Raw genomic sequence first — 12,431 nt, 5'->3', positions numbered from 1 at the left:
TTTCTTCTCTCCTTAGATCATAATAAATATATTTTATCATGCTTTAATAGATTTCAAAAGAAATTAAAAAAACAGTATCTTGATAAAATTTCCTCCATACAGCAAACCAAGTTCATTCTGTGTGAACATTTCTCCCTTGTAAAACCAGAAAGTAAATTTTTCAAATAAGAATATTAATTTAAATCGACTCTACAGTTCTAGAGCTATCATGTAGCATGCTATCTGGAACCCCAAAGAAGCAATTGTTAATCAGGTTCTATAGAACTTCTTTGTTTTGTATTTAAACTAACAATTTATACTATTCCATAAAAGAAAAAAAAAATCAGTGTTACATTTTTCTTAACATCCAACTTAAAACATTAGACATAATAAGCCGAATGGGGGGAAATGGTGATGAAATGCTAAAAATGTAAACATGAAAAAAAGTAAACATGAAATCTTTTTAAAAAATCATTTATTTACAAGAACATTAGCCAGAAAATTGCATAGTTCCAAACAAATTCTCTCTATAAAAACAAGAGCCAATTTACCATCACCTTTTTAAAATTTATCCTTTAAATAATGTTTCATCTATTGAACCTAGTCTTTCCTGGCAAACATTAGAATACATGAGGTTTTTTAATGTTTACTACTTTATAAACCAGAACTAGCTTTGTTCCTAAAGTTAAGATGATGTCTATCATTTTGCTTCAGAGAAACTTTAAAATTGCTCCCTGTGACTATTTCAATTAGCCACTCCCAAAATCCAATATAAAAACAACAACACTGCTATTTTACTAAAAGATTCCTGTCTTCCATTTCATTTTACCAGCCCAAGTACAAATTCGGAGAAAAGCTTCTTAAGTCCTGCAGTTTCAAATTCCTTTTGTAATTCATCCAACGATGAATACTCTTTGACTTCAAATGCCAAAAACCTGCATTATACGAGAGAAACTCATGAATATGCCTAGATTTGTCAGAGTATAATTACCGATTCAGTTGCTTTTCTATCTGCAATAGTACTAAATTATACCTTTTGTGTTCCGTCTGTACTTTTGTTTCAAATAGTACACTAATCATTTTTTCTTTGCATTTCCTTCCACTTGAGTCCACATCTACTTTGGAGGTTTTCTGAAGAATCAGGTACTCCTAAATGATAAATCAGTACATTAAATACATTATCTTACTCTGAACCTTAAAGTCCTAGCTTTAAAGGAGCCATAAACTTGCAGGCTTATTTTCATGCTTACAGAGTACACTCTGAATCAAGCAGTTAAGAGAGTTACACAGTGTCTTTATATACTTGACAGAACAACATAGTGGAGAACACAGAAGTAAAGAGCGATATAATCAAACAACTTGAGTTTAAATATGCAGTGGACTGCCTACTACCAGACTCTGAGCTGGCTGTTTCAGTCTTCTGTGCCTCAGTTACCTCCTCCATAAAACAGGACTCATAACAAGATCCACCTCATGGGAAATTTGTAAGGTTTAAATAAGATAATACATGCAAAGCACCCAGAGGAGTACCTGGTATAGGGTGCTATGGCACACAACAGAGCACAAGCTATTGTTGTTATTACTAATTCAGCAGCTGAATGAACTTATCAGGCACACAGTACTTACCATTCCAAGTTGACAGCATCTATAAATATGTATCTGAACACTCTCAATCCTAATATACAATCTTACAAATATTTAACAGAGAAATTTACATAAAATGGCATTTTAAAGAAAGCAAAAAAAGGAATTCTCAGAAAAGTACCATTTCTCTCCATTAGCAGAGTTCTAGTCTTATGAATAAATATTTTTAATTAATTGATGATTCAATCTGAGTAACATCTACAAAAGAGCTGCATTTAGCCTAATAAGCTAGAGCTGGCTTAAAGAAAAATCTGAGCCTTTTAGGTAAATAAGAGCAAGAAAATAAATTTGTATTCATTTTTTGTTATCTAGTATTTTACTCAAAAGGATCAAATTTTATAGATGTACTACAAATTACCTTAAAATACACGGTTCCTTGGTCAGGCCCCTATCCAGGATTTATATTAAATCTGAATTATTATTGTATCTATATACCATAATCCAGCATGAATCCAGTTAATCAAATGCCAAAGTAGTTTTGTGGTAAGACCTCATCATTAAAAAACTAGGTCATTATTCTACAAATCTTTAAGATTACAGGTTGTTCACATGAAATTTGTTTTAAATAACTTCAAATATAATTATTCCTGACCCATCCTATCTGAAAGTACAAAATCTATTAAGTGATTTGTAGCTCTCCTAAGATTTAAAATATAATAAGCAGTTTTCCTCATCTGGTCCCTCATAGAACAGGTTCGATGAGTGTAGAATAAGAACTTGAAAAATCTTAAGAAGATGATGATTTTGAAAGCAGCTGCTGAGACAAGTCAAGTGGAAAGCAAAAGTTAGGTAGGAGGTGACAAGCTGACAGCCCTAATGATTCTGCTTCTACTAACACGAAATCTTGGTTATAAGGGACAAGCTCCTTTTTCCAGGTATTATAGATACCAAATTAAAGTGTCAGAATGTATTTTTAACTGCCAGAAGTTACAAATCTTGCAGACTACCCACAAATATACACCTTGCTGTGCCTAACTATGGAAAGAAATATTAATATGCACAAACTTTTAGTGCACATTCATAAAGTTGAGGCTCATAGCTAATTACAGAAACAAACACTCATGTGCCACAGATTTTTTTTTATAACCCGCCACTTTCATTAAGTGGCATGATTTTTAAAATCTGATCTTATTCTTCAAGCTTTGAAAGTTTATAGTTGCAATTAGGAGTTAGACACTCTTAAAAAAGAAAATGAAGATCCATTAACATGGTAATAGTGAAAGCAGAAACATCTCAATGATTAATCTATCCCATTGTTATAAAACATACTTAAAAGACAAATCATTTTAAACAGAAAATAGCCAGATTCATATCCGACATTTAACTTTTTGGCACCTTGATGTTGCTTTTGTCTCCTTGTAGTAAAATCAGTATTATTTTACCCATGAACATCAGTCTTCCTGTCAGCCTTAAATCTGAAGCCCACTTCTCCACAGTTTTGACATATTTAGTCTTTGCTCTCATGTGATCTAAATGCAAAAGAGTTATCCACAATCCATCATCCACAGTCGTGCTTGTTGGAAAAGTACACTTTTCACTGCCACTTCCAGTTTCTGGGTGGTTAAGGATGTACCTGAGATTCTGCTGAATCCAGAGAACCAGCTCGTGAACCATAGGCTCTGACAAAAGGTTCTCTGCTTGCTCTAGTAACTTCTCTTTCACAGTCACACACTGGGCCCTGGTCAGGTCTTCAGAGTTAACGGAGATGCCAGGAAGACACAAAGGGTAATTGGCCGGCAAATGGAACACCAATTCTAAGGGTATATCCACATCCGAAAGTCCTTCAGCTTTTGTGTGAATTCTGAACACGGTTCCATCTGTCTCTGGAAGGCATCCAAAAACAATCATTAGCTGTACATAATTCAATTTGAATGCAACACTAACAAGTTAAAAATTTTGTTTCAAATGTCAATTTATTTTTCACGATAAAATGCTGAGTTACTTTAGGAAGAGACATATAATACTAAGAAAGCCATGATTTACAGATTATTTCCTTCATCCATACACATACATTGATGTACTCAGCACACCAGCACTCAGGACTCAACTGGCATTTGTACTTGCTATCATCACTTTTTATTAAAATATCAGAAAGGTTTTCTATCACACAATGGGTTTCTACCCAGACTTAGTTGATAATTCTTTAAACCTCTAATAAACTCTTATGAACTTTCAAAGCAACAGTACCATGTATATATAAAATCAGTAATTAATTAAAAAGTTATACACTTAATCCACAGAAGGTCATTTTGAGGTAAGTCCAAGTCAAAGTAAACACTGGAATCCCGTGTGTTTATAGGGTTGCAAAAAAACTGATGACTGCGTATGACACAGTAACTGCCTGAACTGCTCTTTTCTTATTTCAAATATATTAGTATCAGTGTAACATGAAGGTAGCAAGATGAACTGAAATTGAATGGACATCAATTCAGCCTCTTCTGGCTCCCTAAGAAGGAAGGGGAGAGCACTCAGAGGATATCAGATGAAATGCTCTGCTCTCTTTCAGATTTGCTCGGCTTCACCCCTCTGATGTGTTCCACACCAGTTCACCCCACTTTTCAAAAAGTTGATAAAACGTCAGGCTGATTCATTCTGCAGGGGGCAGAAGTGCACAGATGAGAAGAGCAGAGTAGAACAGAACTGGGTGCAGATGAATCTCTCTGAAGCGAACTTGTCTCTCTCTCCCCCTACTTTCTGCATAGGCCCTTGTTTTATTCTTCTTCACGAGAGATGCAGTCAAATCTTTCTCATTTTCATACCTGGATGGCTGCTCAACAGCCTCAACAACAGAAACCTGAATGTATTCCCATTTTAAAGAACCTAAAAGAACATTAAAATTGCTTCCTAGCTATCTGATTTCTGGTATATAAAAGCCACTATTACAGACATCAATTCACACAGGGCCCAGCACATCTGTTACAGAGTTTTTCTTTAATAGACTCTTCAGTACTAGCAGCAAGGAACTACTATTTTAAGGTACCACCTGGAAACACAGGCAATAACCATTATAAAGACCATACTAAAATGATATAATTTATGAATAAATTTGTATTATATAAGTAAATGTGTATTGTATAAAGTTTTCCAAACCTAACTTGATACATTCCTCTAAAATCCATCACATTTTTCAAACCTTTCTTGTATTCAGTTACTTATCCTTTTAAAAAAATATTCTATTGTTCAAGTAGACACGCTAACTATATGTCAGCTAGATCAGTACATTTTGCTATGTGAAATGGGCATTAATAAATAGACCTGCAGAGAACATATGATCATTAGGCCGAATAAACTTTCCAATAATCATCTAGGGAGTCCACATTCTTTCTCAAGAAGAAGATATAACTTTTAAAGATTTCCATCCATTCACCATTCAACAGACATTCTCTGCATTCATTCATCATTCAACAATCATTCTCTGAGCACCTACTAAGCTCAAGGCACTGTACTAGTCTCAGAGGGAAAAGGATGGGTAATACACAGATCCTGACATGTTGACTCAATCCAGTGTTTCAGAACTTGAAGGGTGGACATATCCCAAGCGATAGCCCAAGAGACAGTGTCTCAAAAAAAAAAAAAGAATGTTTTGGGCATGTCTGAAGCCTTGGGCCACACAGTACCCGTTGATTAAATGGTTTATGCTAACTGTAATTTATAGTGAATCTTCTTGCTCTGGGGGCTGGAGCCTCAGCAGCTGAAATCAGTCATGTGGGTGCTACATGCCTACATGACTGAACCGCAGTCAACACTCTGGACACCGAGGCTCAAGTGAGCTTTCCTCATTGTCCACATTTCTCATGTGTTGTCACACATTACTGCTAAGAGAAGTAAGCATGTCTGTGTGACTCCACTGGGAGAGGACACCTGGAACCTTGCTCCTGGCTTGTCCTGGACTTCATTCCACACACATTATCTCTTTGCAGATTCCAATCTGTATCCAACTTGCTGTAATAAATTGCAACCAGCTTTTCTGAGTCCTGTAAGTCCTTCTAGCAGATCAATGAGGCTGAGGATGGTTTGGGGACCCCTGACACAGCCCTACTCAATGGCCTTTATCCTGTCCTGTGTTTCGATAGCATCTGAACCTGCTGAACCAATCTCCTTCTCAAATCCTCTCTTCCCCTTACCTCTCAGACACCTCATAGTCCTGGTGCTTTTCCCATATCTCTGCTTATTCCTTCATTAAAGGAATATTCCTTCTTTTCCTAAACCCCTAAACACATAGGCATTCTGTAAAGCATAGTATCGCAAACAACCTTGTTCCTCCTATTATCCAAGCTTAAAATTTTAAAGTCACCTTCCACTCCATTTTTTCCCCTCCCTGCTTCATACTTAATATTCAATTGCCAAACTCCCACTACAATGCTCCAGAACTTCTTCCTCTTCCATTCACACTACCATCCCCTTAAGTCAGGCCTTTCTCTGGCTTCTGCAATAGTGGTTTCCTTCTCGCACCAAATCATCCTACACTGCTTTCTCAGGCTGACAAACAAATTGAATTACAAATTCCTCCATCCAACACCTAGGGCCGGCTGACCACTCCACTTCTTCTCTCCTAGCTCCTTGCTTCAACTAACCCTATGTGCTGACCAAAGTCCCTAGATTTACACTATGTTCTGACCAAAGTCCCTAGATTCCTATCTCTGGACCTTGCTCCTGTTATCTTGCCTTTCAAGAAGGCCCTTCACTTTATGTCTCCTAGAATTTTGTCAATCTCCATGGCACCTCCCTAAAGCCTGCCCTTATGACTTCCATGTATGCTGAACTTAACTTTATGGTATTTTCATGCCTAGAAATATTGTGGTTATACCAAATTAATATTTTCTCTACCACTGAAATATCTCAATTTTCTTTTTAAATGACAACCAAAAAAAAAAAAAAACTTAAATTTTACAGTTATACAGCTATTATAATTATGCTAGTAGCTTTTAACCATGGATCACACAGGTGCCTAAGTCAATGAGGCACCTGTGTACCTATCATAGGCTAAATAATGGACCCACAGATATTTACTTCCTGTTCCCCAGAACCTATGAGTATGTCCCCTTACATCAAAAGGGCCTTCGCAGACTTAATTAAGTTACAGATCTTGAAATGGGGAGATTATCCTGGATTACACGGGTGAACCTTAACTGTAACCACAGGTGTCCTTATAAGGGGGAGGCAGAGGGAGCTTTCACCACAAAGGAAGGCAATGTATCCACTGAAGCAAGATGCTCTGCTGCAGGCTTTAAAGAATCCCTTTCTGATCAAAACCTGAGACTCACAGTGTTCTCCAACTACTGCCATATAAACACCCACCTGCTCCTCTCCAACACAGGGAAAGTCTTGAAAGTCTAGCGAGCCAGCCATGTAATTCCTTACCAATTTTCATTTTTCTCTCTGTCCTTTTCTGGTCCTAGTCAGCAAACAGAATAGCAATGGGGGGAAATCCTGACTTTTACCTTAAAAGATTGTGAAACTATTAGTTGTAATACATATTCAAAGGAAAAATTACTTTAATTCTTTTAAGAACTGGAAAAATAAACATTCTTCCTAACTGGTCTTCCTGGTGAATCCTCCTGCCCACCCATCCACACACAATGTAGCTGAAAACTGAAATTACACAAAATGACAGTTTCTACGATAAAATGAAAAGCCTAATAATGTGCCCCATTCTGCTGATATTTAATGTGGAAATAAAATTACACGTGCTTTTAAAAATTCATTTTCTCCCTAAAACTCTAGAAGTATCTTATTCTTCCATTTCTCATCTACCTTAGTTTGTACAAGCAATTAAACTTACTCCTTTTGCCTCAGAATTTGTCATGTAACACATGCACTGTCTGAATTTTTTTTTGTTTTCTTTTCCATTATAAAAAGAAAGCAAAGTTACCCCTATCTGCTTTAAGGTTATTAACAGCTTAGAAACAGAGTGATTAACAACAACAACAAAAAGATTGTGTTCTAAATCTAATGGTAATCTCTGCCCCTTCCTGGCCCCCCTAATACTCTACTTAATAAGCTTAACTCACAAACTCTTCTTTTTCAACAAATATCTTAGTCCTAAAAAACTTATGACTGCCCTAGAAAACTCCAATGTTTGTAAGTTTCAAGGCTATTTCCATCTATTCTAAAGACCCTGCCAAAAGATGTAGATCTTACCTCCAGTTGAAGTTCATACAAATTGACTAGCTGTTGTTTTTTATAAATCACTCTACCTTAAAATAGGTGTATCCATTTCATAACTAAAGCAAAACACAAACTGAAATAGGTTTCAGAGCTTATCCTTCTTCACAAACACATGAAAGAAATTATGCTCCTAACCACACTCCAGACAACAGAAATTCAAACTACAGAAACTGAACTGAACCCCAAATTCCACACTACTGCTATTTTTAAGGTTTCATTCTTATTCATAGTCTACAACACTCAATAACACAGTCCAATAACAGAAGACACTGACAAAAGTAAACAAAATTTAAGAGAATTGGTTCTTCAAGATTCATTTAGAGCCCACTGAGAACAATAAGAAATCATTTACATACCATATACAGCTGACTTTCCCTGTACTTGCTTTTTTTTTTCCTCAGTTTTTATATTTCCTCAATGTAAGAATGCAGTAAACCACTAAGAAGCCTTCGACACCCTCCAATACTTCATGTGCCAGGACTTTCTTTCCTTCTGCTCCCAAGCAGTTCACAATTGCACATACCCAAGTGCTTGTTTTAGGCTTCAGCTGGATTTTTACATTTGTTTAAGTGTAGTTACAAAACAAGAAAAAAACAACTAATAATAAATGAAGCTGAAAGTGGCAATCCCATCCTTCAGAAGTGAAGTTCAAGGCTAAACTGGTTTTACAGAAGTGAGCTCAGTTCTGACAATGAGCAGGAAACAGAGCTGAGCAGATTTAAAGGGGTTAAGGTGTAACAGTCATGATTCATTTTGCAAGAGAGCCCAATCTAATCTGAACATTAGTGTTAATAACACAGAAAAATTCACCCTGAAACTACTGTGCAAACATTTTACCTGATTTTGGGTTTTATACATTTCCCATTTTATAAGTTTTTGATCTGTGAGATGATTTCCAGAAATGCAACTCCTACATATAATGAGCACACACTATAGCAATAAAACCTCTGTGACCCTCAATTTCCCCATCAGGAAAATGAAGATATATAATGCCAGCCTCACAGACCTCACAGATGTACACACACAGCCTCCTCTTCAGAATTGTTCTGAACATAAACTGAATTATACCATGTCTTTTCTCTGGGTGCTCATTACTGCTCATTATTGCTCTATCTTTCTGGACAAGTGTTTCCTTGCTCTCCAGAACTGTTTTATTGATGCAGCAGCCACATTTCTATTAAGGAACATGACACAGTGCAAAGGTTCATACACTCTGGAACCTGGTGGTTATTTAACCAGTCTGAGCTCAGATACTGTCTCTGTAAAATAAGGCCAAGAGTAACCCTCATGGAGTAAGAAGCATTTAAAGTCTCAGGTACATGGTACATGACCCCATTAAACCTGGCACCTGGATTGGAGAGGGACACACTGTTCTTGACTTGCTTTACCCGTAGCCCTCCCTCATAGAGAGGAAGGAGTATAGGGGCTTACATAATTCTCGGCTCCCTAAGAGATGGTTTACACTATACTTACTATGGTTACACTTACTTACTATAACCTTTGTAAAGAGGCCAAAATGTAGATAAATCCCATGAAATTCTGATTAAATTAACCCAGCTAAATTGAAGCCAATTATTCAGCCTCCTCAATCTTGTGGCCCTAATATCTGACCCTTGGATTAGCAGCCTGAGCCTTTCTGGGCTATGTTGTGATCAGCAGTGCAATCCCTCCGTAATGTTCTCCTGATTCCAGTGGCAATAGGGAGAACCTTACGTGGGGGAGGCCAGGTGTTCAGAGTGTTCTGGTACCAAGCTTATATCCTATAACCCAAATGGACAGTAATAGTGAAGGGTAGCCAGTACCCTGCTGCATGTTTTTTGTGGTCTGTTAAAGTCCTTACCTTATCCTTAATTCCCAGCTGTGAACATCAAACACCCCTATTTCAATCACTGAATTGTTCTACTCTGCAATGAACCTCAGCAACAAAACGTACTAAATTGTTACACTGAATTCTTTTATAATTCAATTACTTATTGATGCCAGAACACTGAATTAAATTAATTAGGAGGCATGGCTTGAAAGTCATGCTCAATTTAACTGCAGATAAAGGGTGCACAGTGTTCTCAATATTAAAAAACTGTTCTTTCTTTCTACACTTACTTTTTTGGGCTTTCTCTGACCTGTCAGCAGTGTTTTATGCTCAGCTGTGTACTCATGACCCAAACTATTACTATCTCTTTAAGGTGTGATAGGAACTCGCAAGTTCATTTTTCCAGGATATTCCCAACTGAGCCATAATAAATGAATTTAAGAAAACTGATGATCTCTTCAAATAGCTGCCTCAGGCAGAAGTAATTATCAATAAAGACAGCAGAGGAGACAGAGAGGAAGATGGGAATTAGGAAGGCTATCCAATCACAAGAGGGGTGACAAGAAAACACTAAAAGTGAGTAAATCCCTTCATATGGGTTTTAAGTAATTGTTTCAAAAAGATACAAGACAGGCTAGGCACTAAAAAGAAAGCAGCTCCATTACATTTATAGGTTCACAGTGCCTGGAACATAACAGTGCTCATTGAATGCCTGTGGATGGGTGAATGCAAGAAAGAATACATGAAAATAGGCCAGCTCCCACTCTGTGAGTAAATAACCCACCACACAGATACCATGAAACTATCTTCATCCTAGATGGTTTTCTCACCACATCCAGCCCATTTTAGACTACCTTCTTAAAGGTCAACCAATTTACAGTCAGACAGACAATTTTAATAATAGCTACAACCTAACATCAGAAGGATAAATCTCATGCCCGCGAAAATGTGCGTAAAGTAATTTTAAGGCAATTAAGTGAAACTGAGAATTATCTGCATTACTGCACTTTCCTATAAGTGGTGGTTTTCTTTGTTACTTAGTAAAGGCCACAGACAGGGACAGAGTAAGTTTTAGCTATTAGAGGACACGGGCAGTGCCTTTGAAACCCTGTCAATGTTTGCACAGAGCGGATATTCAACAAATGTGGGCTGAATGATTAATGTACCCCTAAAAACTTGTTTAAAAAAATATGAAAAAAAGCAATCAACTTGGAAGTAGAACGCAAATAAGGTTGAGGTTGAGCACTGGGACAACTCAAAAGCTCATTGAACAGTTCTTGTTTATCTACCACGTGCCTGGGTGGCACTGTTGTTCTAAGTGCCTGGAGTTTTGTGATTACAAGACAGACAGGGTCCCTGTCCTTGTGCAACTTAAGACGACCGAATACCCAAGTAGAGTTAAAACTGGGGTGAGTGCCCTCAAAGGCCTAATGCATAGTGCTTATGGAGGACATAAAACAACCTGGGGAAGCTGGATTTCAAAGGGGGGTTAGGTGTCCGCAGAGGCCTTGTTTCAAGCATGGCTAGCAAAGGGGTGGGGGCGCGCGCTCAGGGCGGGGGCGCAGGTCACCAAGCTCGGCGAGTCGCGGCGCGGCGGCCGCTGCACCGGCAGGGCCCACGCGTGGGCCGCTCGCACGCGCGCCCGCCCCGGCGCAACTCCAGTCCCCGGCGCGGGTCATTCCGTCAGGCCACCAACCAGGCCCCCAACCGTGGGCCCCGGCTTCGCGGTGGGGAGGAGAGGGCGCCGCGGAGAGCACACGGGCGCCGTGTCCCTCCCGCGTGGGGGTAGTCACCTGAGCGGCTCAGCACCTCCCACTCGTGGGGCCCGCAGAAAATCGCGGCCAGTGCCGAGAGCTCCTCCCGCACCGGCTCCGCCATGGCCGCTCGGCCCCGCCGCCCCAGCGCTTCCCCTTCCGCCGCCGCCGCCGCCTCCTCCACCGGCCGGGAGCAACGCGGCCAGGCGGCCACCAGGGGGCGCCGCGCGCCAACGCGGCGGGGAGGGCGGGGCGGGGCAGGAGGCGGGGCCTCGGGAGTCCCGCCCAGAAGCTCGGGCCCCGTAACTCCACGCTGGAGGATCCGCACGCTGGGTGGTTTAGGGTTTTTTTCCGAGGAGGCCAGAGGTCTGGCGTCTGGGTCTCTACGTGAGACCACAGCCCAGCTCACCAGCGGCTTTCCTGAGCCGAAGGAGGCCTCCCAGCAAAGCCTGACACCCTCTAACTTGAGCCCCAGGTTTAGGGCGCTCACATCCCTGCCCAGAGTGGGCCGCGGGCCGCGGGGGGTGAGGATAAACGGGGCGGGAGGAACGTGGCGGCTGGCGAGAAAAGAAACAGACGGGGAGGCGAGCCGCGTCTGGCTCGGGACTGAACTAGGTGTTGGAGATACGGCACAGTTAACAACACTGACGAAATTCTCCGCCCTCGTGGAGCCGTCAGGGCCCCAGGCGGTCTGGGAACCCCAGAAAAGGTCCGGGTAGTAACGGCCTCCGGGACGCCGAGCCGCTACCGGCGCTGGGACTCCGGACAGGTCCTCGTTCCCGGACCTCTTCCCCACAGCGGGTGCGGAGGCCAGGGTCGGCCTGCCAGCCCTGGCCTTCTTTCTCAAGGCCTCGACGGGGGCGGCCCTGGCCCTGAGGGGAACTCTGCGCCAGGGTCCTGGGAGCAAAGTCCCGACGCTCCCGTTTGTCTCCTGCCTTCACAGGGGACCATAGGGCCCTCCAGGACGCGGCCGGCGGACTCCCGGGCCCCTGGCGGTATGGTCCCAGAGCGTAAACACTGGCAAACGCCAGCTCTTCAGTGTTTTCGTTTTGGGGTATTCGATGCGTACAGTACAA

General features: G+C 40.7%; 1 protein-coding gene across 2 annotated transcripts; it reads right to left on the bottom strand.

Moving 5' to 3' along the window:
- Positions 1-439: 439 nt before the first annotated feature.
- RWDD3 (RWD domain containing 3) lies at positions 440-11,536 on the bottom strand. 2 transcript variants are annotated; one of them, XM_012791005.3, is made up of 4 exons: positions 11,395-11,536; positions 2,959-3,446; positions 1,013-1,128; positions 440-914 (listed from the first exon to the last, which is right to left on the bottom strand). In XM_012791005.3, the coding sequence occupies exons 1-4, from the start codon at positions 11,477-11,479 to the stop codon at positions 800-802; spliced, it is 804 nt and encodes a 267-aa protein (XP_012646459.1). In that variant the 5' UTR covers positions 11,480-11,536; the 3' UTR covers positions 440-799. The 2 variants fall into 2 exon arrangements, with proteins under 2 accessions (XP_012646459.1, XP_012646460.1); XM_012791006.3 differs by having other exon boundaries at positions 815-1,128; positions 3,006-3,446.
- Positions 11,537-12,431: the final 895 nt, after the last annotated feature.

Source organism: Microcebus murinus, chromosome 2 (assembly GCF_040939455.1).
Source record: "Microcebus murinus isolate Inina chromosome 2, M.murinus_Inina_mat1.0, whole genome shotgun sequence".
Taxonomy (NCBI): Eukaryota; Metazoa; Chordata; class Mammalia; order Primates; family Cheirogaleidae; genus Microcebus; species Microcebus murinus.
The sequence above is the reverse complement of the archived record's forward strand: the minus strand, read 5'-3'. Positions and strand labels throughout refer to the sequence as shown.